This window comes from Herpailurus yagouaroundi, unplaced genomic scaffold (genome assembly GCF_014898765.1).
Source record: "Herpailurus yagouaroundi ecotype Mexico unplaced genomic scaffold, PumYag 195, whole genome shotgun sequence".
Lineage (NCBI taxonomy): Eukaryota > Metazoa > Chordata > Mammalia > Carnivora > Felidae > Herpailurus > Herpailurus yagouaroundi.
Window position 1 is genome coordinate 7,807,607 of NW_024412426.1, and position 27,920 is coordinate 7,835,526.

General features: G+C 34.7%; 1 protein-coding gene across 1 annotated transcript in view; it reads left to right on the top strand.

Moving 5' to 3' along the window:
* The window catches only part of XPR1 (xenotropic and polytropic retrovirus receptor 1), a 217,012-nt gene that overhangs the window by 145,824 nt on the left and 43,268 nt on the right, over window positions 1-27,920 (top strand). Inside the window, exons 5-11 of the mRNA XM_040446496.1 lie at window positions 1,068-1,217; window positions 1,487-1,570; window positions 6,296-6,377; window positions 15,612-15,802; window positions 16,019-16,198; window positions 22,030-22,201; window positions 23,380-23,574. Of these exons, the coding sequence (XP_040302430.1) occupies window positions 1,068-1,217; window positions 1,487-1,570; window positions 6,296-6,377; window positions 15,612-15,802; window positions 16,019-16,198; window positions 22,030-22,201; window positions 23,380-23,574 (1,054 nt within the window). The remainder of the gene's footprint in view (window positions 1-1,067; window positions 1,218-1,486; window positions 1,571-6,295; window positions 6,378-15,611; window positions 15,803-16,018; window positions 16,199-22,029; window positions 22,202-23,379; window positions 23,575-27,920) is intronic.

The window sequence follows — 27,920 nt, forward strand, 5'->3', positions numbered from 1 at the left end:
CTCTCTCCCCCCCTCTCTCTCTCTATCAAAAACAAACATTAAAAAAAAAGTTTGGGAAAACAAAAATAATCATTAATTATAAAAGTTCTGATCCATTCTCTGTTCTTTGAGTCTGGCTATTCTGTAAGAATATATTATATTGAGAGTGAGGAGAAAGGAAAATTGAAAGCAGTCTTTAATTCATGGTGTATGCACCCCAAGGAAAGTTTAAGATGATTTATTAAAGTATGAGAAAAAAAATTATATACAAACTAGGAAGCATGCAAAGTCTAATTTGGAGTCAGTATTCAATTTTTTTACTGATAGGACTATGTGATCAACAAATTTGGAAGCCTCTGGTTTAAAGAACCGTGAAAAGCCGGTTTCTTGCTTTTTCTTGCATGTTGATCAAAAAAACAACAATTTGAGAATGTAGAAAAGTATGCTATTTTGATATTGTGGAAATGGAGAAAGAGTGCAAGCTCTCACCCACCATCAGTGAAACCCTATGTATGTGATCACTTCTACTGACTCTCTTCACACTCCCATCCCCAAACTGAGAATTGATAGAAGTAAAATGAAAGTTAAAAGAAATAGATGATTTTCCATTTTTCCATGCTGGTTCATAAATGGTTGCACATTAGAGGTAAAATACATAGCTATGCCAGTCCTTCAGAAAACAAAACTAAGAAATGTAGTCAATGTATGATAAATCCAAACATTTTTCTGACAGTCTTCTTTTGATCATGAAGCAAAATAATACGAACTAGCCTTTTTGAGAATATTGTACATAAGAAAATGGAAATAAAGATGTTTTGAGTTTAAGACTTTTATTAATTTACTTGAAATAGAAATACTAGGATTCATAGTTCAGGATTTCTTTTATTACTGATGGTATACTACCTTGAAATAAACAGATGGAATAAGAAAGAAGAGTCTTATCTTTTTAGTAGTAAATGCTTGTATGAAAGCATTGCCATTTCTCTCAGTACTCAGTCCTCAATCAGCTCATCAATGCATAGTGCTTATTGTTTTCCTTCTTTTATGGTGGTGGAAATTACGGTAGTGTTTCTCATTTCTTTCTGTAGAATCTGAATTTTACAGGGTTTCGAAAAATCCTCAAAAAGCATGACAAGATCCTGGAAACGTCTCGTGGAGCAGATTGGCGAGTGGCTCATGTAGAAGTGGCGCCTTTTTATACGTGCAAGAAAATCAACCAGCTCATCTCTGAAACTGAGGTATAGTAATTTCATTTGTGTGCCACACATTTTCAATAAAATTAATGTCTTATTTTTAATGAAATAATTCCTCATCTCTGTTCCCTTTTTGTAATTACTTGCTGGCTTTGAATATAATAATCTTACTCATGATTTTTTTGTTTTGCTTTTTATTCAGTATATAGTCACCAAGAGGTTATCAGGATACCATATGTATAAATGGTTCAGAATTATTTGTGTATTACTCAAGGTTAGTATAACCTGTGTCAAAATTTAATGTGTCTTTCTAGGCTGTAGTGACTAATGAACTTGAAGATGGTGACAGACAAAAAGCTATGAAGCGTTTACGTGTTCCCCCTTTGGGAGCTGCTCAGGTTCGTATTTTCTTCCAGTTGTCTGGTCAGTTGGTTTTGTCTGTTTAGTAATGAACATAATCTGTTTAGCTGGTAAAATTCTAGTTTCATTACTTAAAAAAATATATGTCAGCCAAAGTTTAAAAGTAGTTATTACTGTTGTTATTTCATTTTTAAAATATTAAATGCCACATCTTACTTCATGATGAATTATAATGTCTTCTCACCTTTCTCTTCTTATTCTGTACTCCTTCTGTTGTTTATTTTTATTGACATCCTAACTTCTGGGTCTCCTTAAACGATTAAGATGAGGTTTTTATTTCGTGATATGTGGTGGAGGATTCAGGTATGCTTGGGTATTGCATATCTTTATCCAAAATGCCAAGGTTCTAAAAAAATTTCTAAAAAAAATTATTAAATGATGTCTACACAGTAGTTATACCAAAACGTTGAAATGATATATTCTGTGTCATAAAACCAGTTTCAATAAACTTAAAAGGATTTAAGTCATAGAGCATATGTTCTCTGACCACAGTGGAATGGAAATCCATAACAAAAAAAGCTTCCTTATCCTAATAAAAGGCAAAAACCTACAACTAATATTATACTTAATGATGAAACACTATATGCCTTCTCCCTAACTAGGGACAAAAAAGGAGATTCAATCTAACCACTTTTATTCAAAATTGTACTAGAGATTCTAGCCAGTGCAGGAGGGTAGGAAAAAGAAATGAAAGGCATTCAGATTTAAACAAAGAACTAAAACTGGTGGGGTTTTTGCTGATGACATGATAACCTGTGTAGAAAAATGCAGTGAATTATTAGAATAGCTACTAGAACTAATAAGTGAGTTTAGCATGGTTGCAGAATATTAGATGAACATATAAAATAAATTGCATATATTTGTGTGTGTGTATATATATATATATATACATATATAAAATCAAGAATAATTAGAAATCAAATTTTTAAATGCTGTTTATAATTAAAATAGAAATATATAGGGATAAATCTGACACAAGATGTACAGCATCTTTACATTGAAAACTAAAACATTGCTAAGAGAAATAAAGAAGACAAATGCATGAGAGATATGCCATTTTCATGGGTTAGAAAACCCAATATTTCTAAGGTATCATTTCTTCCTAAATAGATCCATAGATAAAACACAATCCAGCTCAAAATCTCAATAGGTCTTTATATTTATTATGTATGTATAACTGGTTAGCAAATGTAAAAATTTATATGGAAATACAAAGGACCAAGGATAACCATAAAAACTTTAGAACAACTAAGTTGAAAGATTGAGACTACTTCATATCAAACTTATTAAAACTACTATAATCAGAACAGTGTGGTATTAGTGTCAAGATAGGCAAGTAGATGAATGAAACTGAATAAAATGTCCAAAAATAGACCAATGAATACATGGACAAATGATTTTCTTTTTTTTTTAATTAAATAAATTTTTTTTTCTTTATTTTTTAGGGAGGGAGAGTGTATGAGTAGGGGAGAGGGGCAGAGGGGGAGAGAGAGAGAGAATAAGAATCTTAAGTAGGTACCATGCTCAGTGTGGAGCCCAACACGGAGCTCAATCCCATGACCCTGGGATCATGACCTAAGCTGAAATTGATGCTCAACCTACTGAGCCACCCAGGCACCCCTGGGCACTAATTTTCAATAAAGATGTAAAGACAGATGTAAAGATTTAAGTACAACTAATTTTTAATAAAGATGTAAGGACAGTTCAGCTTAGAAAGGATACTCCATTCAATAAATGGAGCAATTGGTTTCCAACTGCAAAAGAAAAACATTAGAACTCCACATCATATACAAAAATTAATTTTAAGTATACCTAAATGAAACCGAAAACTACACATTTTTGAAGAAGATACAGGAAAACATCCTGATGGCTGGTTTATGCAGAGATCTAACAAATAAAACCAAAAGCACTTCATCAAAATTTAAGACTTCTCTTCAGAAGACAATATTAAGAGAATGAAAAGAAAAGCAACAGACCAAGAGAAAATATTTACAAAATATATCTGACAGAGGATTTGTATTCAAAACGTATAAAGAATCCCGTACTCAAATATAAGAAAACAAACGACGTAAACTAAAAGTGGGCAAGAAATCTGACCAAACACACAATCAAAGATGGATAAGTAGCAAGTAAACGTAAATGGATGTTCAATATCATCAGTCATAGGGAAATACAAATTAAAACCATAATGAGATAATATATACCTATTAGAATGATGACACACTAAATGTTGGAGGAACAAAAGCTCTGACATCTCATATGCTGCTATTGGAATATCAAATAATACAACCATATTGGAAAACAATTTGGCAGTTTCTTAAAAATTAAACCTTCATCTACCATATAATCTAGCCATTACACTCATAGGTATTTACCCAAGGCAGATTGCAAGCATATTTTCATATAAAGATGTGTATACCAGGGGCTCCTGCTTGCCTCAGTTGGTAGAGCATTCAGCTCTTGATCTTGGAGTCATGAGTTTGGGTGTTGAGCTTACTTTTAAATACATACATACATACATACATAAAATCCTTTTTTTTAAAAAAAAGATATGTACACAAATGTTTTGTAGCAGCTTTATTCATAATAGCCTAAAACTGGAAACAACTCGTATCTATCAATTAGGTGAATGGATAAACAATTATGGTATATCCATACAATGGCATACTACTCAACAATAAAAAGGAATAAACATTGATATATGGAACAGTATGGATGCATCTCAAAATAATTACACTGAGTGAAAGAAGCCAGACCAAAAGAGAGTACATACTCTATATGGTTTTGTTTACCTAAAACTCTGGAAAATGCAAACTACTATATAATGACAGAAAGGTCCATGATTGTCTAGTGGTAGGATGGGTGTGGTGAGAGGAAAAGTGTTACAGAAGGGCGTGAGGAATCTCGTGGGGGGGGGGGGGGGGGGTGATACATATGTTCATTGTCTTGATCATGGTGATAGTTTCATAAGTGTTTACTTATATCAGAACATCAAATTAGATACTTTAAATGTGTATGCTTTAATATATATTAGTTTATTTCAGTAAAACTATTAATAATAAAATTAATATCAAAAAATTAAGGTGTTTCTGAATGCATGAAGAGTTGGTAAAGCTAAAAAAAAAAAACACGTAAATGGTTATCTTTGGCAAGGGGGGAAGGTTTATGGATCTGGAAGGGTTAGAGATGTCAAAGTTAATAGAAATGTTCTTTTTCTAAAGATGAGTGATAGGTATAGGCACACTTTATTATTCAGTTCCTTAACAGTTCAAATACATTTTATGTGTTCTTTCCTATATGATAAATTACACAATTTTTTAAACTAAAGAAAAAGAATTTTAAATACAAATGACTGTCTTCCCTCTGGATGCTTTCAGTCTTAAACTAACAATTGCAGATACCTGTTACTGATTAATAATATGTAAGTCGGAGGGAGTCTCAATTTTTTTTTCATTTAAAGGTTTTTAGAAAACATTTAAACCATCTTAAATATAATATCACCTTAAAAACCAGCAGAATCTCTTTATAACACTCATTGCAGATATTTAAATCCACAATATTTTCTCTTTCCTGTGTTTCTCATCCCTTTACTTTTAAAATATCAGGTACTTTCTTTTATATTAGAAAGCAGTTGATATAAATCTGCATTAAAATGGAGAAAAATATTCTTTAACCTTTATACTCTGGAGATTCAGATATACCAGTCTCTTGAGAATCTCTAGCATGTCTTTATTATTATTTTTTTTTAAAAACAGAACTAAATTTTTTTGTTAATGTTTATTTATTTTTGAGAGAGACAGAGACAGAATGTGAGTGGGTTAGGGGCAGAGAGAGAGGGAGACACAGAAGCAGAAGCAGGCTCCAGACTCTGAGCTGTCAGCACAGAGCCCAACACGGGGCTCGAACTCACGAGCTGTGAGATCATGACCTGAGCTGAAGTCAGACGCTTAACTGACTGAGCCACCCAGGTGCCCCTCTAGCATGCCTTTAAAAATTCACTTTAGGGGCACCTGGGTAGCTCATTTGCTTAAGCATCTGACTTCGGCTCAGGTCACGATCTTGCAGTTCATGAGTTTGAGCCCCACATCAGGCTCACTGCTGTCAGTGTGGAACCTGCTTCAGATCCTGTCTCTCTTCCTCTCTGTCTCTGTCTCTGTCTCTGTCTCTTGTTGCCTGCCCCTCCCCCACTCACGCTCTCCCTCTGTCTCTCAAAAATAAACATTAAAATAAATAAATAAAAATTCACTTTAAATTATCCCAGTATTAATAGTGTAAGTAGTATAGAAAATAGTTGTTGTTAATCTTGTCACTGTCTTCATGGTTCCTTCTACCAATTACGTGAACTCTGAGTAAAGAGTGACTTACGAAATTTAAAGATGTATACATTGTAAAAATGAAATTGCACTCAGGTTTCTCCTATAAGGAAAACTCAGTGTATGTATACTTTGACGTCTATGATTATAATCTTGTTTATTTAGTAATTCAGATTTCTGTAAAAGAATTTGAATAACTGGCTACTCTGTTTTCATATTATAGGAGGATGAAGGATGTTTCTCTGGTTCTGATTTATAAAAATTCAGTTCATAAAATATCTTTGTTTTCATGGTAGAACTTTGGGATTCATAGTACTAATTTATTAGATCATATGCTAAATGTATGCAGTATTTTGCCCGATACCTGGCATGCTGTTTTTCTTTCTACAGCCTGCACCAGCATGGACTACTTTTAGAGTTGGCCTGTTTTGTGGAATATTCATTGTACTGAATATTACCCTTGTGCTTGCCGGTAAGTCATTTAAAATTTTAAGCTAAATTATTCTTACTAATATGCCCATGTTATATTCTGTCCTTCTGTCAAAGCTGGTATCAAACTAACAAAGCTGCTTCTGAAAGAGAAATCTGTCAGGGTTGTTTTTTGTTCTTATAAATGACTGGGGGAGATGGGGCAGTGTTTGGTCATTTGTTTAGTTTGCTTTTCCTTTCAGACATATTTCCTTTTACAACATTACTAGTTTATGACTTTTGTTCTCCATGTTTTCTAGTTTTTATGTACAATTTCTTTATACATTTTCAGAGTTCGGTTATCAAGAACCTCAACTCCCTTGTTCACAGATGAGAGTAAATAAGATTACAAAATTTGTGCACTAAAATGTATTTACTTTGCTTCTTGGAGTCTTTCTCACATCCTTTCCAGAACATATTTACAATTACTCCATATAATTTTAAGAAACTGGGTTGTATAATTTCCTATCTTCTAAGTTACGAATTAGAAAGAGGTAGAAGGGATTGCTGGAAGCAAGTGCACTCCCAACATCTAGAAATGATATAACAGCAAGGGAGGCATTATCTTACTAAACCTCCCAACAGAAGTTGACATAGCCCTCAGCTGCATTTGACATTGTGAATCATCCCTTCTTGAAACTCTTCACTTGGTTTTGCTGGGAAACCACCTTCTGCAGCTTTTCTTGTTAAACTTTGCTGGAAGTTCTTTCCAGTCTCCTTTGCTAACTATTCTTTTCTTTGTGACATCTAAATGTTGGGCAGTACTGCTGGACTAAATCCTCAAATTCTCCCTCTGTCGACATTCATTTCCTAACCAGGCAATTTATTCAGGCTTATGGCCATAAATGTCACCTGTATGGCAGTGACTCTCAAGTACGTCTACTCTCTCCTCTGATATCTAAATGACTATTTGGATAGTAATAGGCATTTCAAACTTACATGGACAAAAGTATTTTTTACCCCCAAATACACTTTCTTTTCTATATATCATCATTTTTTTTAAATCAGATTCTCAGGCCAAAAACCTTTAGCCTCTCTTTTCTCTCATACCTTATCTCCAATCCACCAGCAAAGCCTGTTGCTCTATCTTTAACAGTGTGTGTGTAAAGTACAGTTGACACAGAGTGTCAGATGTTTCAAATGTACAACATAGTGATTCAACCAGTTTCCATTATGCTGTGCTTGCCACAGTGTAGTTATTATCTGTCACCATACAACACTTTTATAATACCTTTCATCCCTGTGACTTGTTCATTCTGTAACTAGAAGCCTGTACTTTCCACCCCCTTCACCCATTTTGAATCTGACCACTTCCACCAATGCCATCCTTGTATAAGCAGCCGTGTCCTGTTAGTGTACCGCACCAGCCTTCTGAACTGGCCTCACTGCGCTCGCTGCAGCCACTCTTGCCTCCTCATAGCCACCAGTATCTTTTCTTTTCTTTTCTTTTTTTTTAATGTAAGTTAGATCATATTGCTGTCCTCCTCAACATCTCTCTATGGCTTCTCTTACAATAAAGTTGAACCTTCTTTCCATAGGCTAAAAGACCCTATAGGGTCTTGCCCCTATGGGCTTTCTGACTATACCCTGTCATCCTCCCCACACTTGGTCTCACCGTGTTTCCAAGTACATTTATGGTGTTCCTTGAATATCATCCCATCTATGAACCCTTGCAATTGCCTAAGAGGCTTTTTCCCTAAGATGTCTGTGTGGCTTACTTCTTCACTTCATTCATACAGTCTCTGTTCAAATGCCACTTCTTCACTGAGTCCTTCCTTAATCACCCTACCCTAAAATAGCCTGTTCTGTCTCCTCAGCCCACATTAGTTTTTTCAGGGCACTTTTAAGTACATGACATAATATTACATATTTATGTTTCTTTTATCTGTTTTCCCACTGGAATGTAAGTTCCTTGATACCTGGACTTTTGTCTCCTCTTCACCATTGTATCTCTAGCACCTAGAATACTGCCTGGGTCATAGAAGGAGCTCAGAAAATACTGGTGGAAGAGGAGACTGGATGGCTCAGTTGGTTAAGCATCCAGTTTGAGCTCAGGTCATGATCTCACAGTTCGTGGGTTCCAGCCCCGCGTTGGGCTCTGTGCTGACAGCTCAGAGCCTGGAGTCTGCTTCAAATTCTGTGTCTCCCTCTCTCTGCCCCTCCCCTACTTGTCCTCTGTGTGTCTCTCTCTCTGTCTCAAAAATGAATAAACATTAAAAAAATAAACAAAATATTGGTGGAAATTGGAATGGATGAAAGAGGACAGAGATGGAATTAAATGATAAACCAAAAACACACAAACAGCAAAAAAGACACAAATCTCAAAGGTTCTTGCATTCAAGGACTTTTACTTTAAGGGCAAATAGTCATGGTATACCTCAAGAGTCTGTGTACTTATGCTTATAATGATAACTTGAATCATTAATAAAGGATTAAATTTTGCTCAGGAAAGTCTACAAAGAAACTTAGAAATAGATGGTATTGTGGAGTGCCTGGGTGGCTCAGTCAGTTAAGCATCCAACTCTTGATTTCGGCTTAGGTCTTGGTCTCGTGGTTCAGTTCGTGAGATCGAGCCCCGTGTCAGGCTCTGCACTGACAGCACAGAGCCTGCTGGCCATTCTCTCTCTCTCTCTCTCTCTCTCTCTCTCCCCCCCTCCCTCTTTCTCTGTACCCCTCCTCCGCACACCGCACATGCTCTCGCTCTCAAAATAAATAAACGTAAAAAATACGATGGTTTTGTATAAATATCCATTATATTCTGTTTTCAATGTTTAGTAATCATAATAGTGCCTGAACATGAAAGTTTCTATCACTGTCACAGTTACTATTCTCAATTGCAGGGACTGTGTATTTTCATTTTTCGTATTTTAGGTTCCTAACACAGTACAACACATATAGCAGATGTTTAAGAAAAAATTTACCAAAGTTGTTTCTCCTCATTAACATTCTTAATTAAGATTGTCAATTACATATTATGAAATTATAACCCAAGCTGTAATGACTCTTAGAGAGCATATGAACTTGACCTATTGACAGTGTGTTTTCATTTGTGTTTTTAGAATTCTCCTTCCTACCAACTACTGAAAATTACATCTAATAATTATGGCTCACTGTAAGCTCATGATTTAATATTGGTATAATTTATTATCATATTTTAATCTAGTTCTGTTTCTTTAGGTGAGTGCAGTCTTCTTATATAGACTGCATGGGAGTATTGTAATAAAAAACCCAACCCTAGATTATCAAGCCAGTTGTTAAGGAAGGAACACTGACTTGTCTTCAAAAGGCCTAGCCTGTATCTCAGTCTCAACACTACTATTTGTTAATTGTTTTGGTTTAAGGATATCATGTAACTTCTTTTCATTTTTTTAAATGTTTATTCATTTTTTGAAAGAAAGAGAGACAGAGAGAACAGAGCATGAGTGGGAGAGGGGCAGAGAGAGAAGGAGACACAAAGTCTGAAGCAGGCTCGAGGCTCCGAGCTGTCAGCACAGAGCCCAATGAGGGGCTTAAACCCATGAACCATGAGATCATGACCTGAGCCGAAGTCAGAAGCTCAACTGACTGAACCACCCAGGCGCCTCTCATCTAACTTCTTTTAAATAATTTCCTTATTTGTTCAGTGACTGTACTACCTTAAATTCACAGGGTTATTTTAGAATTCATTCATTCAACAGGTAAATTTTATGTACCTCATAATTAAGCTTGATGCAAGCCTTAAGAGATATAAGAAAATCCCTTTCCTTAGGAAGTTTTTAATGCCAGGGAGATTAAGACATATATTAAAACAATAATAATATACTCCAAGATGGAAAATGTTAAATATTCTAAGCAGGTCAAAGGAACAAAGTAATTACTTTTAAATGAAAGCATCAGGGAAGACTTTATGAAGGAGATGGCATTTATGCTGGATGTGATGGAATGAAGGGCATTCCAAGAGGAGACAGATGAGTAGAGATTTAGTTGGTGGGGGAAGAGGGTGGGGCATAGGAGGAGGGACTGGGTTATGAAGAAGAGAAATGAGAAAATCACCTAGTGTGAAGGAGATAGCTTGAGACCACTTCATGGACATCAGCTAAGAAGTGTAAGTGACACATGTTTATATAGTTGTGAAGCACTACACCAATATAAATTATATGGAGTATATGATGGGAGTTGTTCTTTCTAAGAAAACCTCAGTCATTTATGTGTGAAATTTTTTCTTTTATTTCCAAGATGAGTGTGGTGATGTTGTCATCATCATCATCATAATTAAATAATAAGAAAAAATAACCTTCATTTTTTTCATGTGAGTTGAAAAGAAATTTTTTTTTAATTCAGGGACAAACTCAGGTTTTGTTTTCTTTTGTAAATATAGACTGTTTTATGAGACAGCCTCATTTGTTTTTTAATGTGTGTGGTTTCTGCATTATGTTCTCTCACCTCACAACTCTTCTTTGTTTGATCTTTGTGTGTGTGGTCGGTGGGGGGGGAGGCAGGGTAAGTGCACAGCCAGCTGTCTATGCTTATTTATGTCCCAGCGGGTACTTGAAAGATAACACAGAGAGAGAAGCACAGCAGTAGTAATGCATGTACAAGCACGATTCTTTTTTCATTCATATCAAAAAATAATGTGTGTAATTGCTGTAGTTTCTCCAAGGGATTTGATCTGATACTTAATAATTTGTCTGAAATTCACATATTTCAGATAACTTAGTTTTGAGAAGATGAGAAGTTACCTGATTAGATTTTTAAAAAATTGTTCTCTTACCGATTTCTAGTAACTGTTATTTAATTTGATACAATAACAATATATCATATTTCATTTTTTGGTTTGACAGAGATAGGAATTTGACCATTTAAATGTGTTTAAATGTCACGATGTGTTTATAGAAGGGTGTGAAATAGCCACTCATACACTAATAGTAAGAGTATTAATTCAGTGTCTTTGGAGGATAATTTGGCAGTATATGTAAATTTTTAAATACAGTCACTTTGGTTAAGCAATTTTATTTCGAGAAATTTATCTTACAAACATACTTGAACAGGATGCCAAGGACATATATGAAAGGAGGGTATTCCTTGCCATTTTGTTTGTAGTAACAGTGTCCTAGAAACCACTCAAATGTACCATCAGTTGGGAATTATTTAATAAGCTAAATGATGTTATTTACCTCTGTGCAATGAAATACTGTGAAGCTATTCAAGTGAATGAGTGAAAATGGGTATAGTATTTTGGAGTGCTAGATGTGTAGTTAATGTGTACTGTACTGCTGAAAGCATGCATATACATGGATTTGCTTGGGTACCTGGTTTCATTTCTTTTGGATATATACCTAGGAGTGGAATCACTTAGTTATGTTGTAATTCTATGTTTAATCTTCTGAGGTACCACCAAATTGTTTTGCATAGAGGCTGCATAATTTTTTATTTTCACCAGAAATTTATGAGGGTTCCATTTTCTTTACGCCCTTATCAGTGTTTATGGTTTTCCTTTTTATTTATTTATTTTTTTAATTATAGCCATCCTAGGGGCGCGTGGGTGGCCCAAGTCGGTTGGGCGTCTGACTTCTGTTCAGGTCATGATCTCAGGTTTGGGAGTTGGAGCCCCGCATCGGGCTCTGTGCTGACAGCTCAGAGTCTGGAGCCCACTTTGGATTCTGTGTCTCCCTCTTTCTCTGCCCCTCCCCTGCTCACGCTCTGTCTCTCTTTCTCTGTCTCTCAAAAATAGATGTTAAAAAAAGTTAAAAAATTATAGCCATCCCAGTGGGTGTGAAGTAGTATCTTGTTAATATTTTGATTTGCATTTCCCTAATGATTTTGAACATCTTTTCATGTGCTGGTTGGATATTTGTATATTTTTTGGAAAAATGTCTCCCCAAGTCCTTTGCTCATTTTTTGAGTTGTCTTCTTATTTTAAGTTACAAGAGTTCTTTATATATTCTGGGTACTCAATCCTTACCAAGATACGTGATTTGCAAATCTTATCTCCCATTGTATAGGCTGTCTTTCACCTTCTTCATAATGTCCTTTGATGCAAAAAAGTTTTGATAAAGCCTGATTTTTCTATTTTTTTCTTTCTTTGAACTAACTTTTGTACATGGTGTGAGATAGGGGTTCAGCTTCATTCTTTTGCATGTGGACATTCAGTCATCCCAGCACCATTTGTTAAAGAAAATATTCTTTTCCATTGAATGATTTTGGCACTCTTGTTGAAAACTAGTTGGCCATACGTATATAGATTTATATATGAACTCCCAATTCTGTCTGTATGTCTGTTTTTATGCCAGTACCACACTGCTTTTTAGTAAATTTTTAAACTACAAAATGTGAGTCCTCCAACTTTGCTCTTCTTTTTTCAGTGTTGTTATAGCTATCTGGGGCCTGTTGCAATCCCATGTGAATTTGAGGAATGACTTTTCTATTATATATGCAAAAAAACCAAAAAACAAAAAACTAGAATTTTGATAGGGATTGTATTTAATCTCCAAAACACTTTGGCATTGCCATTTTAACAACATCAAGTCTTGTAAGTCCATGTACATGAGATTCCTTTTAGCACTGTCTGTAGTTTTTATTGTACAAGTGTTTCACCTCTTGAGTAAATTAATTCCTAGGTTTTTTATTCTTTTGGGTGCTATTGTAATTGGAATTGTTTTCTTAATTTCATTTCAGGGTGTTCATTGCTGATGTATACAAAGACAACTAAATTTTGTGTGTTGATCTTACAGTGTGCGACTTGGCTGAATTTATTAGGTCTCGTAGTTTTATTGTGCATTCTTTGAGACTTAGGATTATTATTTTTGTTTCCTGGCTGTTGTATCTATGGTTTTTGCTTAAGAATCAGGATCTAAATCCATATAGAGTTTTTTATTTATAATCTGCTGACTAACCTTGCTATCATGCTTGATCCTTTGTAGTCCCTTTATGTAAGAGCTGGAGTAGCCCTTTAATATTATTAATTGGTCTTGTCACTTATGTATAAAACCTTTCATTGGCTAGTCCCTTTATGTAAGAGCTGGAGTAGCCCTTTAATATTATTAATTGGTCTTGTCACTTATGTATAAAACCTTTCATTGGCTTCATATATTAAAGTAAAAGTTTAAGTCTTGACAAGATAGTATAAAGGTCCTACCTGATCTTCTCTTGGCTAACTCTTTATGACTTTACCTCTCATTTACTTCAATTATAGTGGCCTTGGCCTTCTTCCTGTTCTTGGAGCACCGGGCTCATACCTATCTTAGGACCTTTTGTACTTACTATTTGGAGCCTTATTCTTCCATATACTCACATGATTCATTCTCTGTTTCCTTAAGATCTCTGCAAATGTCATCTCCTGAGAGGTCCTCTTCACCACCCTACCTAAAATAGCACCTAATAACATCATTCTTCATCCCCTTACCCTACTTTTTTTTTCTTCAAAACCTTTATGACAGTATGACATTATACAGAATAGAAGTTTCCTGAAGACATATATTTTGTCTGTTGTTTATTACTGAATCTCCAGTTCTTTGAGTGGTGTTAGGTATAAAAGGCATCTAATAAATTTTTGTGAACCTAATGAACAAAATGAGGTTTCCTCAAGCAAAAGGAAAAAGAAACTGATATATACTGAATACTTGTTATTGTTTTAGGCATGTAATATATGTTGATCACATTTAATCTTATTTACAAACTTATGAGAATAGATATTATCCCCATTTTCCAGCAAGGAAATGCAGACTTGGAAAAATAAAATAATTGCCTTAGAATAGCTAGAATTTTAAGTCTGGTCTTTAGTATTTGACTCCAAAGCAAAGGTTTTCACTATGCTGTTATTTTTAAATTATTAAATGCTATGTACTGTAGGAATACAAAGATAACTAATAAATGGTTATTTAAATTAAGTATAAGCCAGTATATAACTACATTTCAAGTGAGTCTAATAAATTTTATAGTTATATGGAAAATTGAGAAATCATTAGCCAAAGTGAAATGTTTGGCACAGACTAGGCTCAAAACGAAACACTGATTCAATAAATGTATGAATAGATAAGGATTTGGCTCTGAAATATTAAGTAAAATTTGAATTGGTACAAAGAGCAAGACCATCTTAGGTACAGGGGACAATATAAGCAAGTGTGAAAAAGCAAACTTGTGAAAAGACTAATAAAATTTATCAGGAGATAAGAATTAATGTTTAGGAGCCCTGTGAGATAAGTTTGGGAAAGTGAGTTGGAGATCCGACTGATAGAGAACTTGAATTCCAAGACTGTGTTTGAATTTACAGTAACTGGAAGGCTATAGGGTAATAGTGATACTACACATTTGTATGGGCATATGGACAACAGAATGTAGTGGTTAAGAGTGTGCGCTTTGGAGCAAAACTCTCTGAGTTAAAACTCTGGCTCTGCCCTCTACTAGCTTGGTAATCCTAAGCAAATTACTTAACTTCTCTGTGCTCTAATTTCCTTACCAGTCAAATGGAGATAATAGTTTTTAACTCACAGAACCATTGTGAGGATTATATGAATTTTTATGTATAAAAATTAAACATAAATTTAAAAATAAAAAAGGGGGCGGCTGGGTGCCTCAGTCACTTAAGCATCCAGCTCTTGATTTTGTCTCGGGTCATGATCTAATGGTCATGAGATCGAGCTCCACATCTGGCTCTTTACTGAGTGTGGAGCCTGCTTAAGATTCTCTCTCTTCTTCTCCCTCTACCCCTCCTTTTTTTGCTCTCTCAAACAAACAAGTAAAATGAATTATTATATGTCAAAATATAATAGAAAACAGTCCTTAGCACATAGTAAGCATTCTGTAAATATTAACTGTTATCATTTATATGACATTTCAGTTTTCACTTGCTTTTATTTTCAGTCGCTTTCATGTATCACATTTCTTTTAATCTTCACGGTAACTCTGCGAGGTAGGTAATACTATAACCAGTTTAATCACTGAACAAAGCCAAGGAAGTTATGTCATCCCATATGTGATTCTCTGTATTTCTGTGATTCTCTGTATTTCTAAGAAACTAATGGAACAATGGACTAACATGCCCAAAGTGAAGTTTTAGGGAAATCATTCTGGTGAAATTTTGCAGAATGAAATGATGAAGGGAAAGAACCTGGAAACAAGTTTATTATCTTGAGATAATCTAAGCTTAGGCTTTATTTATAAAAACTCTTTATGCCAAGGACTGTGTCATCAAGAATTATGAGGAAAGACAGTTAAATGAGACATTATGAATTTTCTGACTAACTAATTGATATTTTTTCAGCTGTATTTAAACTTGAAACAGATAGAAATATATGGCCCTTGATAAGAATCTATCGGGGTGGCTTTCTTCTGATTGAATTCCTTTTTCTACTGGGCATCAACACATATGGTTGGAGACAGGCTGGAGTGAATCATGTGCTCATCTTTGAACTGAATCCAAGAAGCAATTTGTCTCATCAACATCTTTTTGAGGTAATCAAAGCAAGACATAAAGTCCCACAAATATAGTTCACGTTAGCTATATCGCTGGTTTAGTGGGTGCTGAAATCCATCTTTTACTTGAGGAAGATTATTGACTTAACATCTAAACATTTATCTTACCTTTGTTTTATTGAAGATACTTCTGAGTAATGGAAAAAATAAAAATAACAATTTTTCTCTTTTCTTTTCTTTCCCATCCTTTATCAGATTGCTGGATTCCTCGGGATATTGTGGTGCCTAAGCCTTCTGGCATGCTTCTTTGCTCCACTTAGTGTCATCCCCACATATGTGTATCCACTTGTCCTTTATGGATTTATGTTTTTCTTTCTTATCAACCCCACCAAAACTTTCTATTACAAATCCCGGTTTTGGCTGCTTAAACTGCTGGTAAGTCCAGAAATTTGTCTCCCATTTTTAGAGTGGTGTATTGGTCATTGGCTTTGTCCAGGAGGAACCAAGGCTGCTGTTGCACAACTCCAGAAGGCATGGTTCGCTTTGTAATCTATGTGAGTGGTGCTCTAGCTCCAAGGGTAAAGAATATAGTGTAATTGGTACACCTCATGTTGTATAGTGCAGTGGCCCTGGGAGAAATACTTATTCATGCAGTTTTTTTCCTCCTAAAAGGGAGTATGAAGTGTCCAGATATTGAAATTATTTTGCAAATTAATAATAAATAATTTGTGATCTATTTAAGTGCCTTATTATTTAGTACAGATTACTTAGCCAGCTGTGATAACATGTAGAACTCTGTGAATTTCTTTTTTTCCTTTTTAAAAAGTGGTAAAACTATTATTTTCCTGTCAAATTGATAGAAATAGTCAACCAAACATTTTTATTTTTATGAAAGATTCATTCTCTAAAATCAGTAAGCATATTTTACCAGATTACCAGGTTTAATTTGAGAAACTGACTTTGATTCTTGTTTATAATACATTCCATTTCTTCTTCCACTTTACCTATTTTTTTAATCTCAAAATCTCTCAATTTAAACATTAGGATATAGAATCTCTTGCAAAAATAGTTGCTGTATTTTTTGTAATGGTGTAAAGATAGCTTGGGGAAGGGACTTCTCTTAACTCCTGAAGTAAACCAGCTCTGTTTTGAAAATTAATTGGTAATGTTCTCCTGTAATTATTTCTTAGGTTATGAATTACAACTAACAGTAAGTGAAGATTAGTGATTAAATTGACCAATCTCTACACATACTTTCAGAATTCCTATAATTGCCTTACTCTTTTTCCTACCTTAGAAAAGTATACTACCTTGAAAACTAGAGTATTCTTTTTCCTTTTGCATATCCCTTACGGTTAGCAGAACTTTTTTCTTTGTTGTTGCTGTTCTTAGCAGTACATTCCCTATATATAGCATTATTTAAATATTTTGAATCTGAAGGTATAAAATATGCTCTTCCTATTAAAAAAACATAGTAAGTAAGCACACAACAAGTAAAAAGCCACTTATATTCCAGTACAGGTAAGTATTTATAGCAATCAGGAAAAGAAAATGGCCTAGATCTCCTTCATGTTTTTTCCCCAAAGTTGATTGTTACTTATTTGTATTTCTTATTTATTCTGGTAGGATTTTTACCACAAATTGAGAATATCCCTATTCTCCTCTAATTTCATTAAATACTAATAAGTAAGAGAGTAAATCATTCCTGTTATGTATAGCACCACTAGGCCAAACTGTAGGTCTAAGTGTAGAACTTAGATGTACAAGAGTATTTTGAAAAGTCTTAAGTATGTAATCACCTTTAACACATTTTATCATCTAGAACACATGATTTTTAAAGGATTTTTTGTAAGACAAGAAATATTTGGACCATTTTTTTCTCTCTTGAAATTCATACTAAAAATAAATCATTTCCCGTTAGTACAACAAAAATAGATTACCTTTTTTATCTTGAGATTATTTGTCATTTTCTTGCTAGATTTTGTGGAGTTTTAAAACTTATTTATACAAAAATGTAGTATTCTTCTGGTTACAAGGAAATAATGTTAAGATTATAAATACCTATTATTTCCTGCCTCGATTATTGTAAAATCTCTATAAAGTTATTTTGAAATGAGGTTTCAAAGACTCAGATGTTAATATGATTGCATCATTGCAATAACAGAATGATATCGTTGTGTGTTAAGTGAACATTTCCCCAGTACATCCTTCTCTGTTTAAATAGTTAGCTATGATTGATGCATGACCAGTTACTCTTATTAGCAAAATGATTCCCCATTGAGTAGACATTTATTAATGCATTTGCTGTATGTTAATAAATGAGGATTTATGGATGGAATAGGTTGGCCAATGATGATGTAATAAGGAGTAAGAATAATAGGGGCACCTGGGTGGCGCAGTCGGTTAAGCGTCCGACTTCAGCCAGGTCACGATCTCGCGGTCCGTGAGTTCGAGCCCCGCATCAGGCTCTGGGCTGATGGCTCAGAGCCTGGACCCTGTTTCTGATTCTGTGTCTCCCTCTCTCTGCCCCTCCCCCGTTCATGCTCTGTCTCTCTCTGTCCCAAAAAAATAAATAAACGTTAAAAAAAAAAAAAATTAAAAAAAAAAAAAAAGAATAAGTGTGCTATCAGAATCAGTGAAATGCAGAAAGAAGCATTGTGGTTTGTTATATTTATAATAATAATTGTATACAGGAAAATCTTACACATATAAAGCATTTTAACATTAAGTGACCTGTTGACTTATTTTAATTCAAATCTTACTGAAAAAATTTACCGAGACTTATTTCTAGTGTTAAAAATATTTTGTTTCTCTGATACAGCTTTTTTAATAGCCTCATCATTAAGTAAAAGTACATTTCCTTCTTCAATTTTTAAAAAATGGAAAAGAACATGTATCATTTGGCCATAGTGGTATGCACTGGATGCTGTTTATATCCATATTTAAATTTGAATCTATGGAATTTATATGCTATACACCTCCTTCAAAAAAGCTAAAAAAATTTTTATTAGAAATTTATTTAGGGGTGCCTGGATGGCTCAGTCAGTTAAGCGTCTGACTCTTGATTTCACAGTGTGTGGCTTCAACTTTGGGCTCTACACTGTCAGAGTGGAACCTGCTTGGGATTCTTTCTCTTCTTTCCCTTCTCACTGTCCCTCTCAAAATAAATAAACTTAAAAAAATTTTTTTAAAGAAATTTATTTATTTTGATACTTAAATGTCAAATTAGGTACAGTTTATTTGTATTATTAGGTCATAAATCTCTGTAGATCTATATTTGCCCTAATTGGAAGTCCAATTGGGAAACATAAGCAATGCCTCAGATTTTCTAAACAAAAATACCAATCAATTCTTCTAGAAGACTACTTAAAGTTTTCAAATTAAAGTCCTTTCCTATATAATTGGGGAATTGATTTTTTCAATATTTTCTTTGGTTTTATAGTAAAATTTTTACATATGTCTCTACTATGATTACAGAGAGATAGTCTCTTTTAATAATGCACTGTTCTGGACATTTTATATGTGTTCATTTATTTCATCCTTTTAATAACCATGAGGATGGAGCTGCTATTAATCCACATTGTATAAATGAGGAAACCCAAGTTCAGAGGAGTTAAATACACAGCCAGTAAGTAATGGAGATGAAATGTGAGCCCAGGCAGTCTGATTCCATAATCTGTACTCCTGACCACTACCATTTAACAATTAAACCTGGTAGTCACTTTATTTAAGATACTTAACTTTGATCTAGTAGTTCAAACTAATAAATATATTTTATATAAAAATTGAAAGAGTGTGATTATTCACAAGCCTCTAAAAGCAGAAATTAAACTTCATCTTCTTTAATATTTATCGGCATTAACTTAGAAAATGATGTTAGTTAATATCCTTTCTAATAACTTATTAATGGCTTTTTTGTGTAAGTGAGTAAAACATCAGATATTTTGAATTGTCTGTAGCTTTCTTAATACTGTTACTCAGTGAGTCATTGTCATTTTAAGCAAAATCACAACAATGTAGAAGTTGAAAGACCTTAGCCACAATAAGAAAAGAAAGAATTCTCACTCAAGAAGGGGAATTCAGATAAATTTAAGATGAATTTGACTATGTGTAAACATCAGGGAATTCAGTATGAACTCAGCCCTACCCTGTCTGATGCAGCTACTCCCTCTCTCCCTTCTTTGTATTTCTAGGGTATTTTGCATGTTTATCTGTAATAGCACTTACTACACAGTGCTGTCGCTATTTCCTTAGGTATATATTTGCTCAACCAGACTGTGGGTCTTTGACAGAAGAAACTGTTTTATTTATCTCTGTACTTCCACAGTGCCTGACATGTGTTAAATGCTGAATGACTATAATTATATTCCTTCCTTTATTAGTTGTATTATACCAACATTTACTACTCCCTCCTCTTCCTTTTTCCATCTGCTCTCTTCTATAAATTTCCCCTTCCTTCCAGTTTCTATTTTCATGCCACTCCCTTTCGTAGTCCCATTTCCCTCTTTTCTTATTTAATGCATTCTCTTCCTCCTCTGCTCATATGGAGGTTTACTCTCTTCGCTAGCTTTTGAGGCTGAATTTGGCAGATTATGAGAGTAATGGTAGTCTGTCTCATGTCCATGAGAAATAAGAAAATTGCCCTCGGCTATAATTTTCACAAAAGTCCACGACTAGAGATTGAGTTAGACTTCCTGATCCTTTTGGTGTTATGTTCTGAACTCTTGTTTGTCTCTTTGAATTTTTAAAGTCCACTCTGCACCCCACAGTTTCTTAAAATACTCTATAAACTGGCATCAGAACCTTTTCATGAATAAATGACTAACATCTCAACCACTAAGCCCCCAGTTCTCACTCCACCCCCACCCCCTACCAAAAAGAGTTTGCTGTATCTAGACCTTATGGTTGCAAACGATATAGCTCGTCTCTCAGGCTTATTGCAAACTTCTTGAAAGAGCAAGAGACTGATCACAAAACTGAGCCATGGCCTCAAAATATATCCGCTCTAGAAAATATCACAAAGCCTGTACTAGGTCCTGCAGATACCTGATCTAACGTCCAAAGCCCCAAGGCAATACCTGTCATAGATACTTGATATCTAGGACGGATTCATAATGTAGCCATTTATCTCCCTCAAATAATAAAGAGAAGTGTTTAGAGGTAGAATAGAAAGAACCAGCCAAGTCTGAGGGGAGAGAGCCATTAGTTTTCATGCTGAATATGTCTGCTAAATGAATATAGCTAGATGGCAGGAGAGCTGTAGATTTAGACTCATTTTCTCAAAACTGCTGCTTAGTCAAAATTCCTTGTTTTAGGAGTTCATTTTTAGCTTTTAAGATAGAAAGGGTCTGACAGGGCGAGGATTAAAGCTGCCTTAATTCCATCTTCAGTTTTCTCAGGGCATCTCAAGGCATTCTGCACTATTGGAGCCTGTTTCTGATGATTACGTTAGTATCTATCCATCCTCTCTCTGCAATGCCAGGAGATTTCCCTTTGCAGTGGTAAACAGTCTTCCACAGAATAGGTCAGGATGAGTTTGTTGTAGGTCCTCTGTAAAATGGGGATATGAATAGTGCCAAGCTCATAGAATTGTTGTAGTTAGTGGACTATGAAAAAAGCATTTTGAGAAAAATATGCAGCATGGATTAGTGCTCAGTACATTTAATCTGAATTCATTTAACATTATTTTTATAATAGTGGGGTGTGAGCTTATTTTTGTGGTATCATTTCAAGACAAATGCAATTATTACCATGGCATTAGTGAAATTGACTTCAGTGAGAGAACGGGCAGGCATGCTTCAGCTGTTGCACATCCTTCCTTCCCTATCCCTTGTAGGCAAAGAAGAGCTTTCTATTCAGGTAGCAAAGCTCTCATCCCAGTTAAGAAGGAGGATATTCCAGAAATTTTTATAGAGCATGCGTCTCTAGCACAATTTACCCTAGAGCCCTAACACTACACATCCTCTCAGTGCTTCTCCCTTCTGCTACTCTCTGCTTTCCACCCTCTCTGCTTTCTGTTTTCTAACTGTAGCTATTCCTGTCTTCACCCCACTTAAATTTCCTTTCTTAGTTATCTATTCAACTCATTCCGTTCACTACTAATTCTCAACCTAGCCACTGTTGCCAGGTCCCTGTGTTTGTGATTGGCTCATTGGTTTCCATTTTATCAGCTAAAGTAATCATGCTGCATGGTCAGACAAGAATTAGAGAAATTTAATATGAACTTTCTTGTTTCTGTGTTTTTTTAATTTTTTTCTTTCTCCCAGTTTCGAGTATTTACAGCCCCCTTCCATAAAGTAGGCTTTGCTGATTTCTGGCTGGCCGATCAGCTGAACAGCCTGTCAGTGATATTGATGGACCTGGAATATATGATCTGCTTCTACAGTTTTGAGCTCAGATGGGATGAAAGTGGGGGCCTGTTGCCAAATAATTCAGAAGGTAGGGTATGAATGTGCATCCATACCTCTGAACTGCCAGTGTAAACCAAGAAATATTGGGAATGATAACTAAGAAATGTAAGATCACGGTGAAAACTCATCCAATAATACAAACTTAATTAAATGTACTTGGCACTCTTTTAGCAATCTCTTTATCTGATACAATTTGGCTCTTAAATTAAATGTTAGGATTTCAGTCATCCATTTGCCAAGAGATTTGCAACTTACACTTAAGGAATTCTAAAACTTAGAAAAAAAAAGAAAAGTAAAAATTTCTAGTATATTGGTAGTTATATCACAGATGCTTTAGTGCCAACAGTTTCCATCACAGTATTGCTTTATAATGATCAAAAATACTTGAGTATTTAGACTTAGATCAAGGGCTTTGAGAAAGTCATTGTAGATTGTTTTTAATTCTTACTGAGGATCTTGAGGTGTTTTTTTCTGGTTCTTTTTCCCACTCTTGGTGTATGCCAGGAGTTCGAGTTATTAAGGAATTTTGCCTTAATGACAAAGACCAAATTTAGACAGATTATGTAACATCTGACTAGCAAAAAGCTAATGAAGCCAGTGGCAACACATATTCATTGATTGCTAGCAGACCACAACTTTGTTGTAGGTTGATCCCACTATAATGCATTCCCAGAATTTGAAGAAAAATGTATTTACCAACTTCATTCTTCTCATTTAAAAATATGAACTCTGCTCTTCATTAAAAAGTAGGCTAATGAGGTACATTTTCTACCTATTGTGATATAGCAGTTTGGAGTTCATGAAATTAACTAGACTCACTAGTGGCATTTGTATGTTTTCCAAGTATTTCAAATTACAGAGTTAAGTTTTCTTTCCTTTGATTACTGTACTCATCTTCTAATTTTCTTACAGTTTTACCACATTCCAAAGAAAACGATTCCAGAACAGGTTGTGAGAAATCTGGGAGGGCAGATTTTCCCCCATTGGTCCACCCTGTATATTTACCTTCCTTTTTTGGCTCTCATCGCTCATGAAAAGTTTGAGAATATAGTAGTTACAAAGAAGAAAGTGATTCAGAAACCAGGCTTCTTGCTTTTATGGACTTGAGAGTGGTTACAATATATAACAAAATGATGTGAACAAGTTACTTGTCTTTTGTTTTTTTTTTTTTTTAATAATAATTCTTCTTCTTTGAAATCTGCACAGAACCAGAAATTTGCCACAAATATTCGTATGGTGTGCGGGCCATCGTTCAGTGCATTCCTGCTTGGCTTCGCTTCATCCAGTGCCTGCGCCGCTACCGAGACACAAAAAGGGCCTTTCCTCATTTAGTTAATGCTGGGAAATACTCAACAACTTTCTTCACGGTGACGTTCGCAGCCCTTTACAGCACTCACAAAGGTATTCTACGATTGACTGTGAAGAGATTTTTCAAAACCTGGGTTTTTACTACTGACATCTGCTTCTTACTCTGATTCCTTTTCCATTTATCATGCTCTTTTTTCCCACTGAAGTTCCAGTCCCCTCAGCTATACCATTTTGTTCTCGAACACAATTTGAGTCTCATTCCAGCATTTAATAACAAGTACCGTCAAAAAGTCATCCAGAATAGGAAGGATTTTGTGATATGTGAAACCCTGAATTATGTTCAGTGTGTTCTATCTTAGACACCTTGGGCTTTCCTTTGTTGTTGGTTTTTTGTTTTGTTCTGTTTTGTTTTTGGTTTTTTTGCCTTCTTGTTCATTAATGAGGTTGGAAAATGCTAGGTGAAAAAGATTCCCTCTGGCAATCATGTATATTTTTAATCGCTTTCCTTCACTCACCAAGTAGTAAGGATTGTTTCCAGCCCATTTAACTGCAAATTGAGTTCTCTGATCTCTCTAGTTTCTTATCTCCATAGCAACCAGTTATTACTTGAGACTGCTCTTCTGTTGAGAGGAGAAAAAAGCTTTTAGGTTCTGAGCCACATGCAGTCAGTCCTTTTGAATTTTTAACCTTTTTCCAAGAACTGTCAATCAAAGATCTTGCTTCCTTTTACTAAAATGCATTCCATCTTTGTCTTTTTAAATCAGTATCAGCCCACACCTTAGAGGCTGGGTGGTAAAGAAATGTTACTTATTGAAATTATTGTAATTATTTTTAAATACTTAAGTAAATTTTTTTCAGTGACTTTTTTCTTAATTGAGACACTGTATTTTAGGAGCCTGAGCTAGTACCTCTTAGCTACTTATCTAAAAAGTATGTCTGATGGTCTTGAAAGGTTGGAGCAGTGGTTTTTTTGTGAGGCTTGCAGTTTGGTCCAGTAGAACACTTTATAACATACTTCCACTTTTAGCAGTAGATTCTGCAATTACAGTAATATTGATAATGCAGCCAATAATTTTATCACTATGTAGGCACTCTTGTTAAATGATATAATTTAACTAAGTGCCTCAGTGAAGGAAACACCTCCTCAAAGCTCCCGTAATTTTAACTCTTGCTGAGGAATGCGTTCTTTAGTCTGGGCATGCATCATGATTCACAAGGTTGTGATTAGAGAATTTATAAGTCAGGCAACGGATTTGATACATGGTACCCTATGCCTTAAGAACCTTTTACTTTTCTCCCATCCTGGGTAACAGTGGTTTAGGGTTGAATATTTTAGGACATAACATATCTTTAACTATACTGGTACTCTTCAGTATGAAGCTGAAAATCTGAATTCCTCAAACCTGCACTGGCTTCACATTTAATAACCTAAAGCTAGAAGCAGTGGTTTGGATGGTATTGTAGTCGTCAGACTTTTTCTTTTTCTTTTTCTTTTTTTTTTGGCTCATGTATCCCTTTAAAGAATTTTTAAAACTATGTTATTATCATTTTTATTTTATTATTTTAAACTATTATTTAAACTGTATTTTCTGACATTTTAAAATTTACATCTGAAATTTTTCATCTTAAGGTTAAATAATTTTTAAAAATGTAGTTTACAGTGTATTTATAATTTTTTTTAATGTTTATTTATTTTGAGAGAGAGAGATAGAGCATGAGTGGGGAGGGGCAGAGAGAGAAGGAAACACAGAATATGAAGAAGCCTCCAGCCTCGCCTCTAAGCTGTCAGCACAGAGTCGGGTGCAGGACTTGAACTCATGAACTGTGAGATCATGACCTGAGCCTAAGGTCATTCAACCCACTGAGCCACCCAGGTGCCCCCCTCCCCCCCCCCCCCCCGCTTATTTTTTTTTACAGTGTATTTTAAATATTCACATTTTAAAACAAAACTGCTAAAATGTTTCTACTAAATGTGTCCAAGTAATCTAAATACAAAAGCATGATACTCACCATGATTTGTATTTTTATGTTTTAATGACTTTTGTCTGATACATATATATGTAAATTGAAATTAAGTTATTACCTATTACTAGAAGATGCTAAGAGATTTTTCTGTGTTGTAATTATAACTGGCCAAAGTAATGTTACAGATATGTTATAAATTTTAATAATTATCACATAGACATTTCTTATTGAGATAAATCTATATTACGTATTCTGTTCCATTTTGCAGTTTTTGTATAGGGAAGCTCTGAGAAACCTTGTTAAATAGCTGTATACATGAGGGTAGAAGTTTAATTGTTGGAGCATCGCTAAGTTTTCTAGACAGATCCTCAGTTATATACCAAAAAATATGCACAGTAGTTCATCATCAGTAATTATTTTTGTTAATCTATCAGGTTTTCTTATTGAAAGCAAAAAGTTAAAAATAAACTGAAGGAAGTAAAATATTAAACATAAACTAAATGAAAAAAGGATTTGTTAACCGTTAGAATCATTCTCTTTCTTTGTTTATGGACAGTCAGTATCTTATGACATTGTTTAAATGGTGTTGTTTTTTAATCTTGGTAGTGCAGATTACACTCATCCAGTTTATAGAGATTATCTGCCATATCCCCTAATTGGAAAACCAGTCACCCAAATTAGAAAAAGTTTTGACTTAAATTAACATGTTTATAGACACCCCTGTGTAAACATCTCAATTCGAATTCTGAGTTGGGTAGGTAGATGAATGGGTAGCTGGGTGCATAGGTAGGCAGATAGAATAAACATGCATTCAGTAAACATTAGTGAGAATATTCTATGTATCAGTTGTGCTAGGCACTAAAAATGGAGCAACAAACAAAGTAACATTCTAGCCCTTAAAAATTTATGATCTAGTAGGGGAAGTAGGTAAAAAGGCATTAATTGGTTGCACAACAGTGTGAATATGCTTAAAACTTTTGAACGGTATGCTTAGAAGTGGTTAAGATGGTAAATTTTGTGCTATGTGTTTTGACCACAATAGGAAAAAAAGACATTAAAATAAGCAGGGGACCATAATAGCCTACAGACAGCATAAGTCCCAATCCGGCCCCCAGTAGAGACTTCCCAGAGGTAATAGTTAAGCTATTTTATTGTTTATGTGAAGGAGAATTCCAGTTATCCCATTATGTGTTTTGCCCAAGGCTGTGTAATTTGTGAGTGGTGGAAGTGTTGCTGTTTCCCACTTCTGTTCTTCTTTCGCCTAGGGCTTCCTCTTGTCCCCTCAGGCAGAACCACACCTTTTAAGTGGAGATAATAGTATCTATTCTGTTTACTTCACAAATTTGTTGTAATGATTAAATAAGGTATAGTGTACATGGAATCACCTTATAAACTCTAACGTGCTACACAAATGGAATTTATCATTAAATGAAATACAATTCTCTTTGCTGTCTAGAGCTGGCATATGTGTGTCTTTCTTTATGGAAAATCTTTCTAAGAGAAACCCTTGTGATCCCTTTGGTAGGGGCGTTATAATGGACAAGTACCAATTAGGAATGTGTTTGGCTTCTTGTTCATGTAACACAGATGTTCACTCACTGAACTTGATTCAAGTCCCACAGTCAAATTTTTAAAAACCAAGCATTTTTTTTAGAGAGACCATTGGTTATATATCTTATCATAGCCATAAAATTAAAAAAAAAAAACCTTTGTATTATTGATACATATTAAATATTTATATCACTAATTTTCTTTTTACCAAAAAGCATAAAACAGGGAAATTTGGCATTTAGTGATGATCAAAAGTAGAATTTGCTTTCTATTGTTTTGTTGGACAATATTCCAAGAGGAAAAGTATCAGAAAACATACACTTTAAAAATAATCATTGAGCCAAAAGGATAGATTTTGTATGGTTAATGAGGTAGATCTTTTTCTATTGAATTTGTAAGTATTACCGTAAAGGATAAATTTTATGAGGAGAGGAAGGTGTAGAAGATGGTGAGGTATCCCTGTTCAGACTCAAGGATATGAGTCTTTTCAGAGAACTAGCCTACAAGAGTTACCATAGTAACTGCATTATTGGGGGTATTTTCAAGATTTTTTCAAAGGTTAGGTCTTATGATGAATGAAGGCACAAGTGTTACTTCTGTACCTAGAGTCATTTTTTTAAAGGTGAGGGAGGGGCTTAGACCCGTTTTAGGGAGACTACTTATTATATTTCAGCTAGCTGTCACTTGGTATAATAAGAAGGAAACACATTTTAAACATTTCAGTGTATTTTATTTTCCATCATTAATTTTAGACACAAAGGAATTTAGCTAGCAGCCAATCTCCATATTTTAAGAAATCACATTTCATTACAAGCCTAAATTTAAAGCCAACTCCTACAAGTTTTTTTGTTGGAATTAGGATTGGAGGAGACAAGAAAGTGTTTTAAATGTTTTTTGTATGTCCTTGAGGTTTCTTGGCTTTG